The sequence below is a fragment of the Dendrobates tinctorius genome, unplaced genomic scaffold, assembly GCF_039654945.1.
Source record: "Dendrobates tinctorius isolate UK_male_01 unplaced genomic scaffold, ASM3965494v1 ptg000086l, whole genome shotgun sequence".
NCBI classification, from domain to species: Eukaryota; Metazoa; Chordata; class Amphibia; order Anura; family Dendrobatidae; genus Dendrobates; species Dendrobates tinctorius.
In genome coordinates, this window is record NW_027361754.1 from 12,885,548 (window position 1) to 12,912,283 (window position 26,736).

General features: G+C 45.9%; 2 protein-coding genes across 2 annotated transcripts; both read left to right on the top strand.

The window, feature by feature from the left end:
- The first annotated feature begins 1,306 nt into the window (after positions 1-1,306).
- Positions 1,307-6,496, top strand: SRM (spermidine synthase). Its single transcript, XM_073585070.1, has 8 exons — positions 1,307-1,499; positions 3,945-4,065; positions 4,314-4,406; positions 4,511-4,664; positions 4,740-4,823; positions 4,900-5,045; positions 5,300-5,422; positions 5,842-6,496. Exons 1-8 carry the CDS (start codon positions 1,366-1,368, stop codon positions 5,857-5,859), a joined length of 873 nt encoding a protein of 290 aa, XP_073441171.1. The 5' UTR covers positions 1,307-1,365; the 3' UTR covers positions 5,860-6,496.
- A 10,609-nt stretch (positions 6,497-17,105) lies between these two features.
- CORT (cortistatin) lies at positions 17,106-24,050 on the top strand. The gene is made up of 2 exons (XM_073585071.1): positions 17,106-18,189; positions 23,651-24,050. The coding sequence occupies exons 1-2, from the start codon at positions 18,085-18,087 to the stop codon at positions 23,849-23,851; spliced, it is 306 nt and encodes a 101-aa protein (XP_073441172.1). The 5' UTR covers positions 17,106-18,084; the 3' UTR covers positions 23,852-24,050.
- Positions 24,051-26,736: the final 2,686 nt, after the last annotated feature.

The window sequence follows — 26,736 nt, forward strand, 5'->3', positions numbered from 1 at the left end:
GACAATTGACCACCACGGAGTAAAAGGCTCATCTGTCACATAGCGACTAATGGAAAGGAGGGAAGAGCAACATGTTTGGCCTTAAATGGATTGTACATAAGGAGGAAAATGAGTTGGCGGAGCAATAAAGTTCCGTTCCTCGTGATGTGACTGTTGACAAGTGACCGCTGCAGCCAAATAAACAGCAGTGATCATGGGACTGCAGTGACAGCATGAACCCGAGGGGTGGGGGGGGAACCGCTGCAGATCGGTGGGGGGATCAGCAACTACATCAAATTGTAAGTTTTCCCCTTCACTGTCAGAAGGAAAAAAGTTGAAGGGAATTTGCTGTGCAATCTGAGGATGACATGAGCTAGGGACAGACACCATGATTCCAGTGGTGTGTCACTTGTTAGGCTGCTTGCTGTAGTTTTAATGCAATCAGTGTCTTATCTGCAGGAGATTATCACTACAGGACTAGGTGTCAGTGCTGCCCAGGCCAGATAATCTGTAACCACACCCCCAGCACTGATTGGCAGCTTTCTGGTTTGTGTGGGCGGGGTTATACAGAGCTCAGAGGGGTGTGTTCTACAGCTATGGGCGTGGTCCTATTAAAGGGTTGAAATAAATATGAGCCTCTAGTCTGTTCCTTGTGCATCTGGCGCCTCTTAGCTAGGAGCACAGCGGCCGCCGCTCAGTGATTCTTCTAAGTAAAACGCTCAGTGATTCTTCTAAGTAAACCATTTTTGTACGCCTGATCACAGCAACATGGAGTCTGTGAGTATAAATTTGACGACCTTTGACACTCTCGGTGCTGGAATGAATGTGTCGCATGGATTTATGTATTTTTACGTCAATTAAGGAATTTGCTCCTAAGACCGTGTGGGGGCATCACAACACATTAGGAGACCCCAATCAGAGGACAATAAAACATCCGGACTCCTGATCTATGTACTGGTCCAATATTTGTTTCTCCCTCTCCCATAATGATAGTTCTGCTTCACGTCACTTGTCTCATCTATTGCGTTATTTCTGTGCTGTTTTGGGTATAAATACAGGTTGTGATTCTTCAGATTTTGTATTAGTCTAGCCTGATGAAGAGACCTGAGTAGTCTCGAAAGCTTGCAATGTGTTACCATCTTTTCAGTTAGCCATTAAAAGGTATCAACTACTGAGGACTCTCAATCCTGAATATTTTTCTTCTAAGTAACTTCCTTTTGCCAGTTGTAAAGATGGCGACAGCGATGTGTGAGTCACACTGGCACCACGTGGCGAATCACCCTACCTTAGTCGTGTGGCCCCGCCCTAGTACGACTTTATTGGTCGCTGTCATGCACGTTGTGCGCAGGAGGTTAGTGTGCGCCGTGCACAGCTCAGGGGGCCGTGATGGAGCTGCCGGTCCGGGATGGCTGGTTCCGGGAGACGTGCAGCCTGTGGCCGGGGCAGGCGATGTCCCTGCAGGTGGAGGAGGTGCTGCACCACCACAAGTCCGCCTTCCAGGAGATCCTAGTGTTCAGGAGGTGAGCTGCTTCACCTGTCGCCGAGCCCTCAGGTCACGTTTCCTCTCAGTACAACGTTCTACATCCGCAGGACAATGTGTCACTAAGGGCCGGCCAACAGCTGCTGCAGGACTACAACTCCCAGCATTCCTCTGCGCGCGGACGAGCTGGGGTCTGTAGTTCTGTAGCTGTCAGCGGATGCTGGGGGTTGTAGTTCTGCAGCACTGAAATTGTTCATCACATTGAATGAGTGTTAAGGGACAACTCCTCCCATCAGGGTGTGAGCAGGTATGCTGGGAGTTGTAGTGTCATCACTCGTTCGGTGTTCTGTGCAGTTCTAGCAGGTTCTGTGGTCTCTCCACAGTGCTACAAGTCTGTATATCTGCGGCAGCTGTGTTTTTTTTTTTTCCCTCCTCCTCTTTGCCACCAGTGCCCCCACTTCTTCCCGTTTCTTTCCTCTGCATCACTGGCATCCCCTCTTCCGCCTCCTTTCCCCCTTTGTCAGCGGCACCCCCCTCTTCTTCCTCCTTTTCCCCCTTTTGTCAGCGGCGCCTCCTCTTCCTCCTTTTCCCCCTTTTGTCAGCGGCGCCTCCTCTTCTTCCTTTTTCTTTCCCCGTTTGTCAGCGGCGCCTCCTCTTTTCTCCCTCTCCTCCACCCCCCCCCCCCTTCCTCCTTTGACATCATCCCCTCCTCCTCTTTGCCATCAGCGCCCCCACTTCTTCCCGTTTCTTTCCTCTGCATCACTGGCGTCCCCTATTCCGCCTCCTTTCCCCCTTTGTCAGCGGCACCCCCCTCTTCTTCCTCCTTTTTGTCAGCGGCGCTTCCTTTTTCTTTCCCTGTTTGTCAGCGGCGCCTCCTCTTTTCTCTCCCCCCCCCCCCTTCCTCCTTTGACCTCATCCCCTCCTCTTTGCCATCAGCACCCCCACTTCTTCCCGTTTCTTTCCTCTGCATCACTGGTGTCCCCTCTTCCTCCTCCTTTCCCCCTTTGTCAGCGGCACCCCCTCTTCCTCTTTCTATCCCCTCTTTGTTAGCGGCACCCCCTCTTCTTCCTCCTTTTCCCCCTTTTGTCAGCGGCGCCTCCTCTTCTTCCTTTTTCTTTCCCCGTTTGTCAGCGGCGCCTCCTCTTTTCTCTCCCCCCCCCCCCCCTTTGACATCATCCCCTCCTCCTCATTGCCATCAGGGCCCCCACTTCTTCCCGTTTCTTTCCTCTGCATCACTGGCGTCCCCTATTCCGCCTCCTTTCCCCCTTTGTCAGCGGCACCCCCCTCTTCTTCCTCCTTTTTGTCAGCGGCGCCTCCTCTTCTTCCTTTTTCTTTCCCTGTTTGTCAGCGGCGCTTCCTCTTTTCTCTCCCCCCTTCCTCCTTTGACCTCATCCCCTCCTCCGCTTTGCCATCAGCGCCCCCACTTCTTCCCGTTTCTTTCCTCTGCATCACTGGTGTCTCCTCTTCCGCCTCCTTTCCCCCTTTGTCAGCGGCACCCCCCTCTTCCTCTTTCTATCCCCTCTTTGTTAGCGGCACCCCCTCTTCTTCCTCCTTTTCCCCCTTTTGTCAGCGGCGCCTCCTCTTCTTCCTTTTTCTTTCCCCGTTTGTCAGCGGCGCCTCCTCTTTTCTCCCCCCCCCCCCCTTTGACATCATCCCCTCCTCCTCATTGCCATCAGCGCCCCCACTTCTTCCCGTTTCTTTCCTCGGCATCACTGGCGTCCCCTATTCCGCCTCCTTTCCCCCTTTGTCAGCGGCACCCCCCTCTTCTTCCTCCTTTTTGTCAGCGGCGCCTCCTCTTCTTCCTTTTTCTTTCCCTGTTTGTCAGCGGCGCCTCCTCTTTTCTCTCCCCCCCCCTTCCTCCTTTGACCTCATCCCCTCCTCCTCTTTGCCATCAGCGCCCCCACTTCTTCCCGTTTCTTTCCTCTGCATCACTGGTGTCTCCTCTTCCGCCTCCTTTCCCCCTTTGTCAGCGGCACCCCCTCTTCCTCTTTCTGTCCCCTCTTTGTTAGCGGCACCCCCTCTTCTTCCTCCTTTTCCCCCTTTTGTCAGCGGCGCCTCCTCTTCTTCCTTTTTCTTTCCCCGTTTGTCAGCGGCGCCTCCTCTTTTCTCTCCCCCCCCCCCCCTTCTTTGACATCATCCCCTCCTCCTCTTTGCCATCAGCGCCCCCACTTCTTCCTCTTTCTTTCCTCTGTGCATTAGTGGCGTCCCCTCTTCCACCTCCTTCTTTCCCCCTTGTCAGCGGTACCCCCTCTTCTTCCACTTTCTTTCCCCTCTTTGTCAGCATTACCTCCTCTTTTTTCCTATCTTTCTCCCTTTGTCAGTGGCGCCTCTTTTTCCTCTTTCTTTCCCCCCTTTGGCAGTGGCGCCTCCTCTTCCTCTTTCTCCCCCCCCCCCCTTTGTCAGCGACGTCCCATCTTCCTCCTCTGATGTACCTATTCTGCAGCTGAGGCTGATGGCTAATCTGTACCATGTGACTGTCTTACAGTAAGTCGTATGGGAATGTGCTGGTGTTGGACGGGTTAATCCAGTGCACGGAGAGAGATGAGTTCTCCTATCAGGAGATGATTGCAAACCTCCCACTCTGCAGTCACCCCAACCCCAAGAAGGTAAGTGCCCCCCACTAGATGTAGGAGACCCCCCTTCCCTCCTGGATCTGCTCCCCCTCGTTTGTGCTTATACTGCAGTCATATAAGCTGTTGCTGCAGCAGACCCCTCTCCCCTCCAGTCTGTTCTGTCTGTAGTGGATACGAAGTACCAGCTCCATCCTAATATGGAGGGAGTGGGCAGTGGAAAGACCCCAACCCCCGGGCAGATGTCTGCGGACTGATGAGTCCTCTCTTCCTCCCCTTCTCAGGTGCTCATCATCGGAGGCGGTGATGGGGGGGTGCTTCGGGAGGTGGTGAAACACCCGTCCGTGGAGTCTGTGGTGCAGTGTGAGATTGATGAGGTGAGTGTCGGGGGCTCAGAACCAGCGTCTGGACCCTCGGATTACAACACCCCCACCCCAAGTTGGCTGTTGTGACCCGACCAGTTGGGACATTTGCCTTCCAGGAGGTCATCAATGTCTCAAAGCAGTTTCTGCCGGGCATGGCCGTGGGCTACTCCAGCCCTAAACTCACTCTACACGTGGGCGACGGTTTCCAGTTCATGAAACAGAACCAAGACGCGTTTGACGTCATCATCACGGACTCCTCCGACCCTGTTGGTGAGATCGGGATTTTCACTTTTTTGGGACTTGTAAACTCTCTCCCCTGTTCCTCATTGTGATTTTCCGCCTCAGGTCCTGCGGAGTCTCTCTTTAAAGAGTCTTACTACCAGCTGATGAAGACAGCGCTCAGGGAGGGCGGGATCCTCTGCTGTCAGGGTGAGGGTCTGCCATGTGTGATTCCCCTGTATGCTCGGCCGATTCCTCCATTAACCCTCTGCTGTCTGCTCCTCAGGGGAGTGTCAGTGGCTGCACCTGGACCTCATTAAGGAGATGCACCAGTTCTGTAAGACCCTGTTCCCTGTGGTGGAGTACGCCTACTGCACCATCCCTACCTACCCCAGTGGCCAGATCGGCTTCATGCTCTGCAGCAAAAACCCAGTGAGTTGCTCCACCTGCCTCCCCCTCTGAATATCGGGACGCAGTCACACATCCGAGTGTCCGCAGCGGCTGCGATTCTCCCAACCCCAAATCCACCATAGCCCTGTATGAGGCAGTGATGCTGGGGCCAGGAGACATCACAGCACACAGATGTGTGTTATAAGGGGGTTAGTCCAGAAGTGTAATCCATTCGGGGTCATCACCTCCACATGGAGCGGAGAGCGGGCATGTTACCATTCTTTCCCATTTTGCAGAACACGAGTTTCCGGGAGCCGGTGCGGGCGCTGACCCAGGATCAGGTGGACGAGCTGAACCTCAGATACTACAACGCCAACATTCACCGAGCGGCGTTCGTTCTCCCAGAGTTTACACGGAAGGTGGGTCGTAGAGCAAGGGATTTGCAGGATCCGGGTTTATGGCCGCCGCCGCCGCACCAGAGTCCTGCGAGCCTCCTCCATCTGCCGGCACCAGTGCAGGTCCTGGGGACGTTGCCCCATAGAAGGGGCTGCCAGCACAAATTACTGACATGGCCGCAGCATCGGCCTCCAGCAGGATGGTTTATTCTGTGCAATATGAGGGCTCTGACTTGTGCAGAACCACAACTCCCAGCATGTCTGGCTGCTGAGAGAGCTGTATATGTGCCGCGGGTTGGAGTTTAATGCTGGTATCTGCTGTTTGCGTATGATCCTCCCCTGGAGGGCGCTCCGCGCAGGCGGTTTCTCGATGGCTCATCTCATGGGTGTGATTGTCTCGGGATCGCCCGTCTCCTTCCTAACACGTTCTCGTCCTCCTTCAGGCTCTCAGCGATGTGTGACCCGTCGGCAGATGTGACATCTGACTCTTCAGAAGAGGCCAGAGCCGCCGTCCCGTGTGAGTGGGCGCAGGACCCCGGCCGCTCCTCCTGGCTCTACTCCAGTTCTGGCAACTGTGATCTGTCCACTCGTCTCTGCCCCTTTAAGGCCTGGACGTCATGGGTACATGGGGTTGCTCTCCGCATGCATCTTCCTCCTCTGTCTTATGGCTTTGTTAACCCTTCCTGATGCAAGACGCTGCAGTCCCATTCACTTTATCATGCAGCGTCTGCTGCTGCAAGGGTTAATGGAAGTGTCCGCGTTTTGTTAACCCTTTCATTGCCAATGTCATCATTATCCTGTATGTTACAGATATTTACTCCATACTGAGGCTCGTCCACGCTATGTCTGATGTTGTAGGACAGAACGGTGGGTCACGACATCCCTCCCCCCTTGACCAGCAATGGTTCATACCCGTCTGCTTGGCCACAGGAGGGTCGGATAATGGAAGTGCAGGAATACGGGGGTGGAAAGAGGCGCAGTCACTGGATGGTGGCAGGCACAGATTCTGACAGCCGCCTCTTGTCGTTACTACATCTGAGTGACGGCAGCTCCTTATACTGGGGGAGTAATTACAATAAATCTTGGCTGCATCTATGACTTCTGGTCTGTATCCTGCATTGTTTGCCGAGGTGGAGAAAAATGTTACACATGTGATGTCTTTTACGGTGTATAGTGGTTGTATGTGTGACTATATATGTAGTGGTGTGTTGGGTACACTCGTAGTGTGTGTTATATAGTGGGTGTATGATGCATTGTGGCTAGTGTGTATATTGTGCATTGTATAGTACTGTTCAAAAGTTTTAGGCAGGTATAAGAAAAAATGTTGCTCAGAATGCTTTAAAACGAAGGGTTAATAGTTGTATCAATGAACAAAAGAGGAATGTAAATCCCACCAGTATGTGGCGACCGTCCGTCGCCTCCCATCAGTATCTGGTGACCGTCCGTCGCCTCCGTCAGTATCTGGTGACCGTCTGTCGCCTCCATCACTTCTTCTCATCATTTGTATACAGGTTATGGAGGATCTCGGCAGGAGGTTGGGCCAAACATCTTGGAGACCTGTCCCCAGATCTTCTGTGTATGAGTTTTGTGCGGATCCTTCTGTCTCTTCATGTGATCCCAGACAGATGGGATGATGTGAGATCAGGGCTCTGTGGGGGCCGGATCACCACCTCCAGGACTCCTTGTTCGTAATGATATTGGTTGGATTTTGGGGGTCATTGTGCTGCTGCAGGAAAAATTTGGAGCCGATCAGATGCCTCGTGATGGCTTTACATGATGAATAAGTGTCTCCTGGAATTCCTCAACATTGAGGACATCATTTAATCCTGACTAAAGCAACAACTTCATTTGCTGAAATATTGCCTAAAACTTGCAGAACCCCCCACCTGCTCCACTGTTCTTTCAGACCCTCAGTGATGGCTGCTGACAGAATCTTATCCTGTATCTGTGTACAGGGAGCTCCCCCTAGTGGTGACTGCAGACAGAATCTTATGTATCCCTGTATACTGGGGGCTCCCCCTAGTGGTGACTGCAGACAGAATCTTACCATGTACCTCTGTATACAGGAGCTCCCCCTAGTGGTGACTGCAGGCAGAATCTTACCATGTACCTCTGTATACAGGGAGCTCCCCCTAGTGGTGACTGCAGGCATAGTCTTGCGTATCTCTCTATACAGGGAGCTCCCCTTAGTGGTGGCTGCAGCCAGGATCTTATCTTATGTATCTTTGTATACAGGGATCTCCCCCTAGTGATGGATGCAGACAGGATCTTATCATGTATCTGTATACAGGGTGCTCCCCCTAGTGGTTGCTGCAGACAGAATCTTATGCTATAAAAATAGAAAGAAAACCAGCTCACCTGAATTAGCATGTGGCGCGAGGAAGCACGGACCTCGTGTAGTCGTCACGTGCAGATAATGAAAAAACAAAAAAGGTGATGCAGCTTACAAAAAATATTCCAAAATTTATTGTAACATATTAAAAACAGAGAGTAACGAACAGAGTTCACATCATCTAACAGCAATGCGTTTCGAACAGTGAAATGTTCTCTCAAAGCTGCCCCAACTCAGTAATGATATGATTATATACCCACCACAACCAATAAAATTTCACAAAGTCACATGGTGCAAAAAGGCCAATCAATTAAAAGACACAAATACGGCAAAAAATTACGAAAATGAAAAAAAACAAATTCAATACAGTATGTTCTAGTAGTGGAACATGATTTCTTTACGAGCATTTAGACCAGCAGGGTAACAGGTATTCAAACATATAAAGTGCTCTTAGTGAGAGAAACAAAATAGGAATCTTGTGGGGAATCTTGTGGGTATGATACCTTTCAATGGCTAACAAATAATAGTGAATGTTGTTACAAAGCAAGCTTTCCGGACTGCTTAGGTCCCTTCATCAGGCTGATATGACAAAATATTTGAAGAAACCTTATTTATAAACAGTTTAAAGCACAGCTTTTCAATAAACAAACAATTAGCTTGGAGAGAGAATCCTTAATTAGGTAAGATTAGATAGATAGTGTGAAAAGTTCTGTGAGATCAAAGGGCTACTTGGAGGAGATAGCTCAGATATGGTAATTGATCATAAAACCTGCCAAATTGAGTCCTGTGTGAATAGAATCAAAGATTGTAATGAATTTGTGTTCCCACACCCTCTGATGTGTCTGTGATTTAAAAATGCCTTTAAAAATGACAACTTTCATATTGCCTATGTTATGTCCTGGATGACAGAAATGTTTAGTCACAGGTAAATGGGTTTTTTGTCTGTAATTGTATGACGATGAGACCTCATCCTTGCTCTCAGTCTCTGTCCTGTTTCTCCAACGTAGAGGCCACCCACAGGACATATATTGCATAGAATTAAATACACCACATTGGAAGAGGAACATGTGAATGTCCCAGGGATCTTATAGTCCTGCTGTGTGTTGGGAATTTGGATTTTGACTTTGGTCTGTATATGAATGCAGGTTTTGCATCCCATTTACCTGTGGCTAAACATTTCTGTGATCCAGGACACAACATAGGCAATATGAAAGTTGTCATTTTAAAAGGCAATTTTAAATCACAGACACATCTGAGAGTGTGGGAACACAAATTCATTACAATCTTTGATTCTATTTACACAGGACTCAATTTGTCAGAAGGTTTTATGATTCATTACCATATCTGAGCTATCTCCTCCAAGTAGCCCTTTGATCTCACAGAACTTCTCACACTACCTATCTAATCTTACCTAATTAAGGATTCTCTCTTCAAGCTCATTGTTTATCGAAATGTTGTGCTTTAAACTGTATATAAATAAGGTTTCTTCAAATATTTTGTCATATCAGCCTGATGAAGGGACGTCACTATTATTTGTTAGCCATTAAAAGGTATCATACCCACAAGATTCCTATTTTGTTTCTCACACTGAGAGCACTTTTATATATTTTTTTTTTCTACTGGCTAACACGGTACCAAACCACTTTTTAGGTATTCAAACGAAACATCCAGTATGCCTCCCGTGTCATAAGGCGTCCTTTGGTGTCTCCTCCCCTTGCTGACATGGTTAATTTCTCAATTCCAATGACTTGTAGAGACGCCGCACTTCTCTGATGTCGGGACACAAAATGCTTGGATGCAAATGACCTTGTGCGATTCAGACTGGTGTGAGACCCTATCAGTAATATGCTCGATATTCTTGTTTTTATCATGCGGGTTGTACATCCTATATAGCCAATTACATTCAGTGCATTTGATTAAATAAACCATGTTTTTAGTGCTACAGTTAATAAACTGATTTTATATTGTTAATTCCACTATCTGAAAATGAGTGCGCTAAAAACAAGAATATCGAGCATATTACTGATAGGGTCTCACACCAGTCTGAATCGCACCATGTCATTTGCATCCAAGCATTTTGTGTCCCGACATCAGAGAAGTGCGGCGTCTCTACAAGTCATTGGAATTGAGAAAATAACCATGTCAGCAAGGGGAGGAGACACCAAAGGAGGCCTTATGACACGGGAGGCATACTGGATGTTTCGTTTGAATACCTGTTACCCTGCTGGTCTAAATGCTCGTAAAGAAATCATGTTCCACTACTAGGACATATACATTGAATTTGCTTTTTCAATTTCTTAATTTGTTTTGCCGTATTTGTGTCTTTTAATTGATTGGCCTTTTTGCACCATGTGACTTTGTGAAATTTTATTGATTGTGGTGGGTATATAATCATATTACCGAGTTGGGGCAGCTTTGAGAGAACATTTCACTGTTCGAAACACGTTGCTGTTAGATGATGTGAATTCTGTTCGTTACTCTGTGTTTTTAATATGTTACAATAAATTTTGGAATATTTTTGGAAGCTGGATCACCCTTTTTGCTTTTTCAGAATCTTATGCTGTATCTCTGTATACAGGGAGCTTCCCCTAGTGGTGGCTGCAGACAGAATCTTATCATGTATCTCTGTATACAGGGAGATCCCCCCCTAGTGGTGGCTGCAGACAGGATCTTATCATGTATCCCTGTATACAGGGAGCTCCCCCTAGTGGTGGCTGCAGACAATCTTATCATGTATCTCTGTATACAGGGAGCTCCCCCTAGTGGTGGCTGCAGACAATCTTATCATGTATCTCTGTATACAGGGAGATCCCCCCCTAGTGGTGGCTGCAGACAGGATCTCGTGTCTCTATACAGGGAGCTCCCCCTAGTGGTGACTGCAGACAGAATCTTATCATGTATCTCCGTATACTGGGAGCTCCCCCTAGTGGTGACAGCCGACTATGTTACCATGTATAGCTATACAGGGAGCTCCCCCTAGTTCTGGCTGCAGACAGAATCTTACCTTGTATCTCTGTATACAGGGAGCCTCCCCTAGTGCTGGCTACAGGTAGCTAGAATGAATACCTGCTCCTTATTCCACCATTCTATGATCAACTGAGTGCATCGTAGAGGCCTCCATCCAGCTTAAGCCACATTTAGAGGTAAATTAACATCTGTAATGTGTGATGCCGTGGCTTAATGATAATCATTGCTCCTTATCTATGAAGTTTACTTTTCATTTGAAACTTTCGCAAGAAACTGCTGAAATATTTAAGTCAATTATGGAGCAGTTAGGGTACCGTTACACATAACAATGTCCCAGCGATCCCACCAACGATCCGAAGTGGATGGGATCGCTGGGACATTGTTAGCTAATCGCTGGTGAGCTGTCACATAGACAGCCCCCCAGGCAGGGCGGCGCAGACAGACTGGCGTAGCACTATCTGCTACTCCGGTCTGACAGACTGGAGTAGCAGATAGCAGAGCTAATCCGCTCTGTGCGCCGCTCTGCCTCCACCCCCGCCCTGCCTGCAGTGCACGCTGGTATCTAGGGTAAACATCGGGTTTCTAAGGGCCACACGGCCCTTAGAAACCCGATGTTTACGTTGGTAACCAGCGTGCAGCATCGCTCATCGCTGGCTCCTGCTGCCACACGCAGCGATGTGCGCTGGCCAGCGGGAGACCAGCGATGAAAAAACGGGCCAGGACGATCCAGCACGATCAGCGATACCCGGCGGGGGGGGCTGATCGCTGCTGGATGTCACACACAGCGATCTCACTGGAGAGATCGCTGATGTGTCAAAATCAGCGATGTCGCCAGCGAGATCGCTGTGTGTAACGGGCCCTATAGACGCGGATTACTCCTCTAAGGGATTATGAATCTTCAGTCCGATAGGAGAGTAAATTGAATTTAGTAATTTTTTTGCCTATCATAAAACCCCCATGCAAATAAACCTAATAAATGACAGCTCTGGAGCAGGGGGGGCTGCACGCTTCCGTCCTCACGATGCACCGCCACGCTGTGTAATGCAAATCCCTCCTGCTGTAATTAGCCCAGTACACAGGGATTTACATGCTAAAGATCTTCCATTTCTCCCAAGTTCCTCTAAAAGTTTCTACAGGAAGGAAGAACTATGCAGCCGCGCTCTGAATTACTAAATGCATTAATTTCTCTTTTCTGAAATACGTAGTAAACCGTCAAGTGCTTACCGGTGAGGAGTCACTTTTGATCAAAACTGCAATCTAAGTGGCTATCCAGACTTTACTGAAAACCAATGAACATAAATAACTGTCCCAGAAAGTGTCCTGGCTCCTGGGAGTGCAACACTTCACATTATATCTCAACATAATAATGACCCCAGTCCCTGCACATTGACTCTGCACTATAAGGTGGCAGGTTTTGTCCTGTGTTCTTGCACACTGAGGCTATTGCTGCTCCTGGGCCGTGGAGCCTCATCCACCCATCTTTCCCAGACCTGGTTTTGTGTAAATTTCCAATGTGTTTCGCCTTGCTTCTTCTGGGGTTGTGTCAGGATGAGGGAGTATCTTTTCTTTTTAAAGCCAAGTTGACCAATTAGAAGGTCAGAAGTTTTAACAACATCTATAATAATCTATATAGCGCCAACATATTCCGCAGCGCTTTACAGTTTCAAAACACAAGTCATAAGTAACGTTAATACAATATTTAAAGCAAAATAAAACGACCCTGCTCGTGAGAGCTTACAATCTACCATGAAGTGAGGGAGATACAAAGTACAGGTGTGTATTTACAATTGTATATTTACAATGAAGGTCCAGCCATGTTGAGGGAGTGAAGGATGGATGGAGATAGTGAATGGGCTACACACACACACTTACACGTAGAATGACATTGATTAGTGAACGTGATAAGCCGCTCTGAACAAATGTGTTTTGAGGGAGCGCCTAAAACTATGCAAATTGTGGTTAGTCCTAATTTCTTGGGGTAGAGCATTTCAGAGTATAGGAGCAGCACAGGAGAAGTCTTGGAGTCGGGAATGGGAGGTACGGATTAGTGCAGAGGTTAGTCGAAAGTCGTTTGCAGAGCGCAGCGATCGGCTAGGCCGATAGACAGAAATGAGGGAGGAGATGTAGGGGGGTGCCGCACCGTGGAGAGCTTTGCAGGTGAGAACAAGTACTTTGAATTGGATTCTATAATGAATGGGCAGCCAGTGTAATGACTGACGAAGAGCGGATACGTCCGAGTACGGATTAGCCAGATGGATGACCCTGGCTGCTGCATTAAGTATGGACTGGAGAGGGGATAGTCGAGTGACGGGGAGGCCAATTAATAGAGCGTTGCAGTAATCCAGGCGGGAGTGGATCAATGCTACAGTGAGGGTTTTTGTTTCCATGGTGAGAAAAGGGCGGATTCTAGAGATGTTCTTTAGGTGTAAGCGGCAAGAGATTGTATATGGGATGTGAAGGAGAGATTGATGTCAAACATAACACCCAGACAGCGCGCCTGCTGCCGGGGAGTTATTGTGGTACCACCCACAGAGAGGGAAATGTCAGATTTAGGGAGATGAGTAGACGGCGGGAGCAGAAGAAGTTCAGTTTTGGAGAGGTTAAGTTTCAGATAGAGAGTGGACATGATATTGGAGACTGTGGACAGACAGTCACTCGCGTTCTGTAGTACAGAGGGGGTAAGGTCGGGGGAAGACGTATATAGTTGTGTGTCATCAGCATAAAGATGGTACCGAAAGCCAAATCTGCTGATGGTCTGTCCAATTGGGGCTGTGTAGAGAGAAGAGAAGGGGGCCAAGGACTGAGCCCTGAGGTACCCCGACAGCAAGAGAAAGAGGAGATGAAGTGGAGCCAGAGAGCAAAACACTGAAGGAGCGGTCAGAGAGATAGGAAGAGAACCAGGAGAGAGCAGTGTCCTTAATGCCTAGTGACTGGAGCCTAGAGAGTAGGAGATGGTGGTCAACAGTATCGAAAGCTGCACATAGGTCAAGACGAATGAGCAGAGAGTGGTCACCGTTACGTTTTGCTGTCAGAAGCTCATTGGTCACTTTGATGAGTGCAGTTTCATTTGAATGTAGGGGGCGGAAGCCAGATTGTGAAGGGTCTAGAAGGGAGTGAGTGGAGAGGTAACAGGTAAGGCGGGAGTAAACTAGGTGCTCTAAAAGTTTAGAGATGAAGGGGAGATTGGAGACTGGTCTGTAGTTGTGATGACTGGAGAGAGACTGGAGGAGATGTGAGGGAATGGGGTCGGTAGTGCATGTAGTCGGACGAGAAGAAGAGGAGTCTGGAGACTTCTTTTGTGATGGGATCAAATGTGGAAACTGAGCCAGGGGAGATGCAGGATTTGTGAGCGTGAAGGAGAGAATGTTGTGGTCAGAGAGTGGAAGCGGTGAGTTATTTAGGTGGGAGATTGACAGAGCCGGCCGAAGACCAGATCAAGGGTGTTACCGTCCTTGTGTGTCTCAGAGGTTGAAAGCTGTGAGAGGCCTAGAGAGGTGGTTAGTGATAGAAGCTGGGATGCAGATGTGGAAGTAGGGCTGTTAATGGGGATGTTGAAGTCTCCCAGGATAAGGGATGGAAGTTCTGAGGACGTGAAGTGCGGCAGCCAGGCTGAAAAGTGGTCAAGGAAGTGGGTGGGTGAGCCTGGGGGCCGGTATATGGCCGCTACTCTGAGGGAGAGGGGACGGAAGAGCCTGATGGTGTGGACCTCAAAAGAAGGGAATAAGATTGATGGATCTGGGGGGATGACCTGGAAAGTGCATTGTGGGGACAGGAGTATGCCGACTCCACCACCATGTCTGTTTATGAGTCTCGGGGAGTGAGAGAATTGAAAGCCACCGTAGGAAATGGCAGCAGGAGAGGCAGTGTCAGAATCCTGAATCCAGGTTTCAGTGAGGGCCAACAGATTGAGAGTTGTTCAGAAAGTAGTTGTGTAGGAAAGGAAGCTTGTTACAGACAGACAGTGGATTCCAGAGGACACAATTAAAAGATGGAGATGAGGGAGTGCAAGTAATATTAATAAGATTATTATGGTTTCGATATGAGGTAGGGGTTGAGGTTGGGGGATGGTGGACCAGGGTTAGGGGAGATGTCCCCTGAAATCAGTAGGAGTAGGAAGATAAAGAGCAAATAGTTGTTGGAATTGTAAGTAGTTTTTTTTCTGCGATGTGTTTGGGCAAGATGGGCTGAGGTTTCTCAGGAAGGTGAGGAGTGCATGGGAGCTGTACATGGGAGAGGGAAGTATAGAGGGGCTGATGTGTATGAGTCGTGATGGAGGGGGGATAGGGTGGTGAATGTGGATGGCAAGGGAACCCAAAGCAAATGGTTAAAGGAGAGAGCAAAGTGTGGGTTACCTGACTCCTGCCCTGACTAACTGCCATGTATAACTGCCATTTTCATGATGCTTTGCTTATGGGATGCTTGTGTGCTGCACCCCACACATGCGTGCTTCCCCTTAGGAACTTCTAAATATATAGGCCACACTACAGGGTCAGGAGAGAGGGATTGTGGGAGCTGGTTGGGTATAATTTGGCAGCTGGGGCCAGCACACCAGGGGACGGTTAGATGATCAAAGGCACTAGACCAGGCTGTATCAATATGCTATAGCACCTTCAACCTGATAAGATCTAGAGAGGCCCCAGTCATGGATCTAAAGCAGTAAGTATTACATACAGTGCAACAAATGAATTATACCAAAGCTTTATTTAGCAAGCACATTAAAATATACAGCAAAATATCCCCCTTAAATCCAAGGATGCCACATCACACATGCATGAGGTTATCATGGCAGTACCATCACATGTAAAATGACTTCCGGTCCGCGACTGCAGTGGACATATGGGTAACGTCATGCCCAAGTAGGTGGAGACGGAAAATCCAGTCGTCACTAGTTTCCATGCACAGGACAGTCAGATGTGTGTCACGGTTAGCGCATGCACACAACCACAGCACTAGTCAATTTATCTTACCAGAATGAATCATTCAGAGTTGTGTTGGTATTCCTTTTTTTACTAACTGAGCAGATCCGAACCGTTACAGAAATATAAATTAGGGCAAAGAATAAACAGGATATATAATGCATAGACCAGTATTAAAGTGCTGAGTACAAGTTCATGTTACAAAGTGCTAGTGCCAACTTTATGAAGTCATTATGTAATATAAATCCCACATTAACCATGAAATGGAGAGAATATCAATGGGATTGAAGAGTGTAAATGAAACATGGTGTGTGACTCTAAGGTAACGGGATGCGACACAAATACTATATGAAGACTATAGTTACACTATTACTATATAGTGTATCCTGGATTTATTAAAACTACGGGATTTTCCATCTCCACCCACTTGGTCATGACGTTACCCATTTGTTCCACCGCAGCAACAGACCAGAAGTCACTTTACATGTGATGGTGTCAAGACCGCATGCGCCATGATTACAACGTCTACTCATCTATATATGACGTGGTATCCTTCGATTTGTACATAGCCATTAAGGAGGATGAATCTTGTTAAAACTTATGACCTTCTTATTGGCTGTCTTGGCTTTAAACAGCAGTCTTGCCCCAACACGCCCCCAGAGGAAGCATGGTGAAGCGCGTCAGGGTGGAGGGATGCAATACCACCTCTCCTGTGGATGCTATTAGCAATCTTGTTTTGGGTAAAATCAATTTTTATACCATATTTATATCTGCCTGATCCTTCTGAGGCATTTTTGCTTGTAACTCTTGGAAATTAATCTAAAGAGAACCCCTAAAAAGAAGCCATTCACTTGAATAAAACTGACAAGGAGTCACTGGGGACACTGTCTGGCCTCCATACTGGCAGTATTCATCTTTTTCACACATGCAAAAAATGTGGTTTCCATATAATGTGGAGTCCACAGTGACTCATTTTGCTTCATTCAAGTGAATGACTCCGGGGCGGTTCCCATACGATTACAGTTTTTGGGGATTTCGAAAGAAAGTCCTACATTGTGCTTTTGTGGACAGTGCTATATTAATGTAAACCTATACTTAAAGGGGTTGTCCACTACTAGGGCAATCCTTTCTCATAACCCACGCTTGGCCCTGATGAAATAAAAAAGTTAACTCGCCTCTTGTTCCGGCACCGGTGCCATTCCCGCGGTGTTGGCACTTGCTCTCCCCGGGCTCATGCGGTGTTGTGACACATGACCCAGGCGCAAAATCAAGGCTTGAGTCACTGTCCCCGCCTTTGAACAAATTGAACATGAAGAGGAAGTCAGAGATCAGCTGCAGCCCGGATTTCCTCTTCATGTTCAATTTGTCCGAAGGCGGGGACAGTGACGCAAGCGCTGATTGAGCGCAGGGGTCATATGTCACAACAACCGCATGGGAGTCCCGGGGAGAGCAAGTACCCACATTGTTGGACCAGCACAGGAGGGGAGTATAAGCTTTTTTATTTCATCAGTGCCAAGTGTGCGGTATAAGGAGGCGTTGACCAAGTAGTGAATAACTACTTTAAGGCCTCCATACACATTAAACCATCGTTGATATTGACTGGCTCAGTCGACAGTCTAATGTGTATGGGGTCACCTGATGGGTGATCGAAGGAGTTAAGGTCCAGTATGTCTGATTTCGGACTCCTGATTCTTTTATTCCTTAGAAATAAGCCACTGACAAAGATGTCTGGCAGCGTCTCTATTATAGAGACCTGAGAAGTGCTCCTGATTATGGGACAGTCGGGCAAAATAGCTGCCAGCAGAACAATCGGCTATGGGGGGCTTCATATAGACACTTTAGCCCAAATTGTTATCCATCTATCATCTATCCATATCTCATAGATATTTCAAATCTGATATTCATCAATTTGTCTTAAAAATATAATGGAGATAAAAGAAACTCAATTTATCCAAATCTCTCCGTCATTTTGTGTCTAATGCCTATTTGTCAGTCTCATGTCTGTCTGTCCATCTTGTATCTGTCCATATAATATCTATCTGTTTAAAAAAAAAAGAAAATAATTCAGCAATCCTATACATGTGTATAATGGAAAGGATTATAGATACGAGATTCACCCAAATGTGGAAGCTTTTTCTATCCATAACATTGAGGTGATGTTGAGCTTCCCTGTATCCATGCTCCATCCTCACCTGCAGAGCTGCCCTGTGCTTAGGTGTGAGTACATGAATGGCTGTTGCTGCCGGGCTGTGCATTGTTCCTGGTCGTCTCCTTTCCCTACACTTGTAGCTGCTGTTATTTTTCCTTGAGATGCTGATGCTCCATGCCCCCCATCCTTGGCTGCCCAAATTTAATTATCTGCTGTGACGTCACATTTGGGTTTGAGGAAGGTATAAGAAGCAGAGGATCCTCATTCCCGGCTCATTCCTGCATCTTCCTTGCTTTTTTGTGCATCGTGTCCTGATCTAAAAATGCTACTCATGGGCTCTGCGGGGACCATGCTCATGTTGCTCTTGTGGGGAGCCCGGGGTCTCTCTCAACCATTTGACAACAGAATGAGACTAGGTCACAATCAGGTGAGTGATGGAACAAGGACATATCTATAGTCACCCTTCATTCTACATTCTCATCCAGGAAAGGGTTAACCTAAATTCCTGTAACTTTTAGACTCCATTAACCCAATAATTTAAGATAACGTGAGCTTGTGAAGACTAATAATTGTAGTTGGGGTGATCCCACAATGTTCAGCTATAAAACGTAGTGTCTTTATGAAGATTTGTCTCATCTGACAAATGCACAAAAATGTCTCAAAAGGAGCAGATCGTCCATGAGATCATCTACGTACTAACAAACTTACATCTTTCTGTATTTCAGGGCATACATAGTACATTTGTCATCACATTATCACCAATATGCCTTTAAGCAATGGCCAGAACTGAAAAGAAGTCTCAGACTCAAGTCAAGTATATGTCCCATTGTATGGAGCGAATTAGGACATTTCCCACCACCACATCTTCTATATCCCATTATTTACTGCCATCATCCTGGACTTTCTGGGTCCAGAACTAAACCCTCTTTAGGGCTCATTGGCGATTTCACTCATTGGGAAAAGAGTATGAACCCAATAATGGAGAACTCTGATGACTTCTGAACAGGTAGGGGTGTAGAGCTGTAGCTATATGGGGAACAGAGGTAGCCATCTACAGCGGTAGCTATCACACCTGGTGCCTGGGAGGGGGGAGGTCAGTTGGCCCGGAGAAGGGCCACCGGAGTCTTAAACGGCACATGGTAGGTAGGGGAGGGGTCAGATTGTCCATTGGAGCCCAGGAAGCTCGATATGTCACAGGATGGATAACTTGTAGGACTAGGTTGGGTTCCATTACTTTTCAGAGGAATCATCCTTTAAGCTCTTCCTTACAAGATCTAGTAAGGATAATTATGCCCCCAGTCATGCACATCGTTAATCATCCTCAGTCCATAAACAATAACGGAGCCAATCAATAAGATCATGATGAGATTTTCCCAGTGACATTCGGGACAACACTGTGATAAGAAGGTGATGAATTGGTTATGATAGAAATACAGTGGTTACGGAAAGTATTTTCTGTACCCACTGTAGATCGAAATCTCCAACCTGATAAATGGAAATAGATGCCAATACTGTTCAAGAGGTCAGAGTAGAGTCACGCTTCCTGGAAAAGCTGGATGACTGGCTATTATATGCCCTGCTCCTATATGGCTGCCTTAGTGAGTCCAAGCAGTCCCTCACAAGCCTGGAAAAAGTGAACAAACATCTTCCATGAAACCCCCACAGAGGTTTTGAACATTGACAGGCAAGCACTTTTATTAATTCCAAATGAATAGGAAAAGCCACATGTGGGAGGACACTTATCCAGGTATAGTACCACGAGACAGAACCCCCGTCTTAAAACAGATGTGAGACCCATATCTATCAGATGTTTATGGCATATCCTGTGGGCAAAGGTTTAATATGAGAATACCCTTTATTGTGATAGTGATGTGCACCCAGCTTTTCTACAAACAAACTTTAGAGGGTTGTGCACTGTGGTATTTGTATTTAATTTGATGGATACGTATCTGGAAACTACTTTGCAAATTGCACCAGCATCCATAAAATTAGGACGGTTCCCTATGTATCTACCATTGCTGTGCATTGGAAGTTGGTAGGGGGAATGTTGGGTCTCGGGGGCCCCATTTTTCTTCCAGGATTACCTATGCAGGGTCCTTCTTTCTACAGCCACAAAAAAACATTACTGGCCAAGTAATGAAGTTTTCCTTGTGCCAGCAATGAGCACCCCATTAGTTGATTCCCTTTTGATCCAGAGTCAAACATTGCAGTAAATATTTAGAGCTTTAGGTTACTTGTCTCTTATTCCTGGGTCAGGGTTAAGTATGACCCCACTGCGGTACCATATGTAATGTGCTGTACATTAATGGAAACCAATGCTGAAAGGTGAAGGCAAATTAGGACCAGAGTGTTCAACGTGGTACTGTGAATGTTTTTCATCATTATTGGATGATTGTATGGTTATATTTCGGTTATTTAATTTTACAGAATATTTTTTTTCTGGGGGACATAGTTTGTGTATGAATTTATGTATTTTTTCTTATTAAAGATAACTCAAAAGCATTATAGGTATGTGGATATCTACAACTGAAGAAGCTTGATGCAATGGAGCTGAATACATTTAATCAGATTGGTACAATGGGATGAATGTACAAATATTCTAGTGGGCATTTATTATGTCTGTTACAATCATACATGCCTCTAATTTGCCATTTATTATGTGATGTGGTATCAGTAGTAGTGTTTCCCAAAATATACCACTGCGGTGCCACCTAGTGGCCAACAAGTGTCTGATACATTATACCACCAAAAATACGTCTTACATTGCCATCTAGAGGAGAAAAGTGTAATGCCACCAAATATGCCACAACTTTCCTACCTCTTTGCCATAGCTGGTATGGAACCTATAATTGCTTCCTAATTCCTCTAAAAGTAATTTGTTCTCTATAGTGATATATGAAGGCTCTGTGCTGTGCACTGGGGTCATGGGTTAAAGTCTGATCGAAAGCCATACTATATGCAGTCTATCTATTCTCCCTGCTTTTGCTGATTAGCCCTCATATTCCATTCTCATTATAAAGTGCTTAGTAATTGCAATGAACCCCCTGGTAAGCTAGTAATGAACCTGCGATAATAGCGTTGTGACTCATTTTGCACTTTGCCATCACACATCTCCATCTCTGGGGTGATGCAGATAATTTGAGGCGTGGAGCATTAACAGCTGGTAGTCGATTAGCGCATCTCTCGGAGGCGAGCCCAACGTGCGGTTAATTGACTCCGGTTAATGTAAACCACAATGTCTGGTTTATATTGTGAGATTGAGACCATTATACAGACAGACAGGGACATCTGCGACTAATTGCTGCATAAAGCATCCAGATAAGGAGATCTCGAGACATCTCACACCCTCCAAACCAGAAGAACAGCAAGAAATTGGTCTTCAAATGTCTGACTGAGGTCTTTGAGTTTTAGATTAATAAAGTTTTCATCATCCTGTAAAATTCGAAAACTTTTTTCTAGACTTTGTGTTTCAAAAATTTTAAATTATGTTTTTGAAGTCAGTGAATGAAAACACCCTGGTATCCATTCAAAGGCAGCAAACCCACATATAGGTAGTCCTGCTCTCAGCTGAGTAATGGATATAATTGAAAAAGTATACAAACACATCAGCAGAAGCTGCAAGAATGCTCTGCTAGTTTGTTACAATGTATTAATCTGGAGTCCAGGATGTTTAGCTCACAGAGCATGGTCTATAGTGAGCAGTGCTAGATATGCAGAGGGTTACTGCTACTGCATGGGAAAAAAAAGTGTTAACATTCCTTGACATCAAGCAGAGTGCTTACAAATTGTATTGGAATTGAAAGGAATGGAAATCCAAATTAAATCTAAAAATGACGGAAGAACTTTATTTTATCCAGAGATTAAGGCTGTGTGCCCACGTTGCGTTTTTGTAAGCGTTTCCGCAGCGTTTGAGCCAGATCAGACGCTGCAGAAACCCTTAAAAGACGCTTCACATTAAATTTAATGCATTTTTGACTTTTTGTGCCAATGCATGCATTTTTAAATGCTTAGAAAACGCTTAGCGGCTAAAAACGCCGGATGCTCATTATTTGCCGCATAGCTGCGCGTTTGTAGCCGTTTCTAATGTTCCCAGAAATCGCGCGGAAAAAAACGCATCAAAAACGTGTGGTTTTTGTGCAAAAATCACGCGGAAGGAGTCCGGTTTTCTAAGCGTTTAAAAACGCTAACCTGGGCACATAGCCTAAAGGATATTTCCACTACTCTGCAATCCCTTCTCAATCTCTTGTTTGCCCCCAATAAAATAGTAACACCTATACTCACCTCCAGTATGGGCACCATTATGTCACGTGAGGCCTGGGGAAAGCCAGTGCAGACACCACTGTAACAACACTATACTCACCGCCATTGCCATTATTTTACTTAGGGGAAACATAGGATTTAAAAGTGGTTGTCCGAGAATTGAATAACCCCTTTAAAGGGATTCTATCACATCCAAACTGATAATTAAACCAATTATACACGTATGTAGGTGACTCAACCCCTGTAAAAATCATACATGTATAATAAATTTTAGTTGCTAGAAAAAAATATATATTTTGTATGCATCTAAGAGGCTTTGGTGCACCCTTTGACATGGGCACATTGACATATACTTATTGAATGCAAGCAACGCTGTCAGAGGTTCTGCACTTCCACACTCGCGCTCAGTGCCAGTGTGTGCTATCATCAAAAGGAGTTTGAGAGGCAGCTGCTGACAGGAGCCAGAGAGGCAGCTGCTGACAGGAGCCAGAGAGGCAGCTGCAGACAGGAGCCGGAGAGGCAAATGCAGACAGGAGCCGGAGAGGCAAATGCAGACAGGAGCCGGAGAGGCAGCTACAGCCAGGAGCCAGAGAGGCAGCTGGAGACAGGAGCCAGAGAGGCAGCTGCAGACAGAAGCCAGAGAGGCAAATGCAGACAGGAGCCAGAGAGGCAGCTGGAGCCAGAGGCAGCTGCAGACAGGAGCCAGAGAGGCAGCTGGAGCCAGAGAGGCAGCTGCAGACAGGAGCCAGAGAGGCAGCTGGAGACAGGAGCCAGAGAGGCAAATGCAGACAGGAGCCAGAGAGGCAGCTGGAGCCAGAGAGGCAGCTGGAGCCAGAGAGGCAGCTGCAGACAGGAGCCAGAGAGGCAGCTGCAGACAGGAGCCAGAGAGGCAGCTGCAGACAGGAGCCAGAGAGGCAGCTGCAGACAGGAGCCAGAGAGGCAGCTGCAGACAGGAGCCAGAGAGGCAGCTGCTGACAGGGGTCGGAGAGGCAGCTGCAGACAGGAGCCAAAGAGTCAGCTGAAGACAGGAGCCCAAGAGGTACAGTGCTGTGCAAATTAATTGGGATAAAGCATTTTTTTTAAGTAAAATCATAAGTTGGTTACCAGTCAGTGATTCAAACCAGTTTTAACTGCTTTGAACAGGCACTCACACCTGTTCAAAGCAGTTAAAACTGGTTTGAATCACTGACTGGTAACCAACTTACAATTTTACGTAAAAAAAATTCTTTGTCCCAATTAATTTGCACAGCACTGTAGCTGCAGACAGGAGCCAGATACAGACAGGAGCCAGAGAGCCAGCTGCAGATTGGAGCCAGTGATGAGAGTGCACAATGACATTGCAGGTGCCTTTGGCTACTCTCACATATTTTAATAAAAGCTAATGCCATGTTCCAAGCTTCCTTGAGATATCATTGGAACATTTAGAAACTTGACCCTGAACAAAACACCTATAGCTATGGTTGAGCACTTTTGTTTTTTCTACCTCAGTGTGTAGACTCCTCATCCATCTCTGTGTCTGGTGTTGTAGCTTAGTCCCATTCACATACGCTAACAAAACCAGATGCCCTATGGACTGGAGTCCCTTTAAATTTACATTTCTTCTGGTAATGACTTTTTTCCTATCCTAGGACCTGGGTAAAATCCAGGAAGAACTCCTGCTGAAGTTGCTCTCTGGATGGACAGACAGCACAGAAAGTAATTCCCTAGAGATGGAAAGAGCGGCCCCCGAAAATCTCGACACCAAACTGATCCCCTCCTTGAAGTTTCCGCCTCGTGAGCGGAAAGCTCCCTGCAAAAACTTCTTCTGGAAGACGTTCACCCTCTGCTAGTTACCGGCTGCAGAGAGCGATCGGGTGTTTTATAATTTATAGATTGTGTGAGCGAAACAGGACTGTATATAACTGTACATTGTCTCTCTGTGGTCTCCGACTGTGGGCTTCATATTAAACCAAAAGCGTCGTCCAGCAATAAGGGATTGTGTTGTCATCTGTCTGAATCAGAAAAAAGGATATTAAATGGATGAGCACACTTTGTGGATTGCTGTGTGGATTTTTCCGTGCGGAATTTGCATATTTGGCAGAATCCGCAGGTCAAAATCTGTGCGTTTTTTGTGCAGATTTCCTGCGGATTTTGTGTGGATTTGTCCTGCGATTTTACACTTGTGGATTCCTATAATGGAATGGGTGTAAAAACGCTGCGGAATCCGCACAATGAATTGACATGCTGCGGAAAATAAACCACTGTGCTTCCGAGCGGATTTTTCCGCAGCATGTGCACTGTGTTTTTTTTTCCATTGAATAACATTGAATCAATCAGTAAATCACTAGCCAATTTGCAGCAGATCCGCAGTGGCAAATCCGCAGCGTGTGCACATACCCTTAAGGGATATCCAACTTTAAAAAAGAAAAGTTTATACAAACTTTCTAATACAGGAAAGATGTATATCTTTGTACCGTGCTAGCCAGTAGATAGAAAAATATTCAGAATTGAGAGTCCTCAGTGGTTGATACCTTTTAATGGCTAACTGAAAAGATGGTAACACATTGCAAGCTTTCGAGACTAAGGTCTCTTCATCAGGCATTGACTAATACAACATCTGAAGAATCACATATTTATGCACAATACAACACAGAAAAAATGCAATAGATGAGACAAGTGACGTGAAGCAGAACTATCAATATGGGAGAGGGAGAAACATAAATATTGGACCAGTACATAGATAAGGAGTCCGGATGTTTTATAGTCCTCTGATTGGGGTCTCCTAATGTGTTGTGATGCCCCCACAAGGTCTTGGAAGCAAATTCCTTAATTGATGTAAAAAGACATAAATCCATGCGATTTATGGATTTATGTCTTTTTACATCAATTAAGGAATTTGCTTCCAAGACCTTGTGGGGCATCACAACACATTAGGAGACCCCAATCAGAGGACTATAAAACATCCGGACTCCTTATCTATGTACTGGTCCAATATTTATGTTTCTCCCTCTCCCATATTGATAGTTCTGCTTCACGTCACTTGTCTCATCCATTGCATTTTTTCTGTGTTGTATTGTGCATAAATATGTGACTCTTCAGATTTTGTATTAGTCTATTATAACTCAATTTCTGCCACAAATTTGTGCAGAATAAGCAAAGGCAAATAGGCAAATAAATTGAGCCATAAAACCAATTTTATTAATAAATTTCATAAAAAGTTTTTTACAAGGAAATTTCGCAAAAAACCAAGTACATGTGTTGAAATAGGTGCTCACAGAAATTAGGCTATGCAAAATGATCTATAAAGTATCTTGAATAGAATATTCACTGCTTATTAATCGACTCATTTTACTCTATATGTATCTTACTTCAATCTAAATAATAAAGGAAAAAACCTAATGGTTCAAGCAGCAAAAGGAACAAATCCTTAGTTTAACAATATAAAGTGCACAATGCTATAAGTAGGTAACAATTCAACCAAGTTCCCTGCATTGAATGTCTGCCATGCTACTCAGAGACGGAGTGAGATAATCCTGAGTACAGTCATTAAGATACAACAGTGCTCAAATAGTAGCGACTTTCAAGGTACTGTCACACTAAGAGATATCGCTAGCAATATCGCTATAACTAGTGACGTTATAGTGATATTGCTAGCGATATCGCTGTGTCTGATACTTACCTCCAACCGCTCCCCTGCTGGTTATCGCTGATCGCGCGAGAACGTCCTGGACCGTTTCTCGTCGTCAGCTTCCTGCTGGGCTTCCTGCTGTGACGACGAGCGACACGTGGAGCCGGGCGGGAGGACGCAGGATCGCCTAGTGTGACAGGTAAATAGCGACCCCCGACCCCTGCGATGTCGCTAGTGAGATCTGCCTGTGTGGCAGCTCACTAGCGACCACTTAGCGATGTACCAGCGATCCTGACCGCGTCATATCGCTGGTCGGGATTGCTGGTACATCGCTAAGTGTGACAGTACCCTCATTCTCAATGTTTCTTTTATAAATTGCAAATGCGTACAAATAAAGATGCATACAATTCTTAATGCGTAAGCTAACTCAATTATGTAGATGTTACTCCAATGTTGTAGATTAAAGCAACAGCCTAATTGTATTGGCCGCAGGGAGAACTGCTTGGTTGAATTGTTACCTACTTATAGCATTGTGCACTTTATGTTGTTAAACTAAGTATTTGTTCCTTTTGCTGCTTGAACCATTAGGTTTTTTCCTTTTATTATTTAGATTGAAGTAAGATACATATAGAGTAAAATGAGTCGATTAATAAGCAGTGAATATTCTATTCAAGATACTTTATAGATCATTTTGCATAGCCTAATTTCTGTGAGCACCTATTTCAACACATGTACTTGGTTTTTTGCGAAATTTCCTTGTAAAAAACTTTTTATGAAATTTATTAATAAAATTGGTTTTATGGATCAATTTATTTGCCTATTTGCCTTTGTTTATTCTTCACAAATTTGTGGCAGAAATTGAGATATAATATATTGAATTAAGGTGGCTATTATTTTTGGACTAATTTGTTATGTATAAAATTTGTATTAGTCTAGCCTGATGAAGAGACCTGAGTAGTCTCGAAAGCTTGCAATGTGTTACCACCATCTTTTCAGTTAGCCATTAAAAGGTATCAACCACTGAGGACTCTCAGTTCTGAATATTTTACAAACTTTCTACAGACCTTCGAAACTCTGCTCACTGATTCTGTCCCCTGCCAATCCACC

Excerpts from the sequence above, each read along its gene's own strand:
- SRM (XM_073585070.1), top strand. The coding sequence starts at position 1,366 with ATGGAGCTGCCGGTCCGGGATGGCTGGTTCCGGGAGACGTGCAGCCTG. Across the intron at positions 1,500-3,944 it reads GAGATCCTAGTGTTCAGGAG|TAAGTCGTATGGGAATGTGC; the intron begins GTGAGCTGCTTC and ends ACTGTCTTACAG. Across the intron at positions 4,407-4,510 it reads TGCAGTGTGAGATTGATGAG|GAGGTCATCAATGTCTCAAA; the intron begins GTGAGTGTCGGG and ends TTTGCCTTCCAG.
- CORT (XM_073585071.1), top strand. The coding sequence starts at position 18,085 with ATGCTACTCATGGGCTCTGCGGGGACCATGCTCATGTTGCTCTTGTGG. Across the intron at positions 18,190-23,650 it reads TGAGACTAGGTCACAATCAG|GACCTGGGTAAAATCCAGGA; the intron begins GTGAGTGATGGA and ends TTCCTATCCTAG.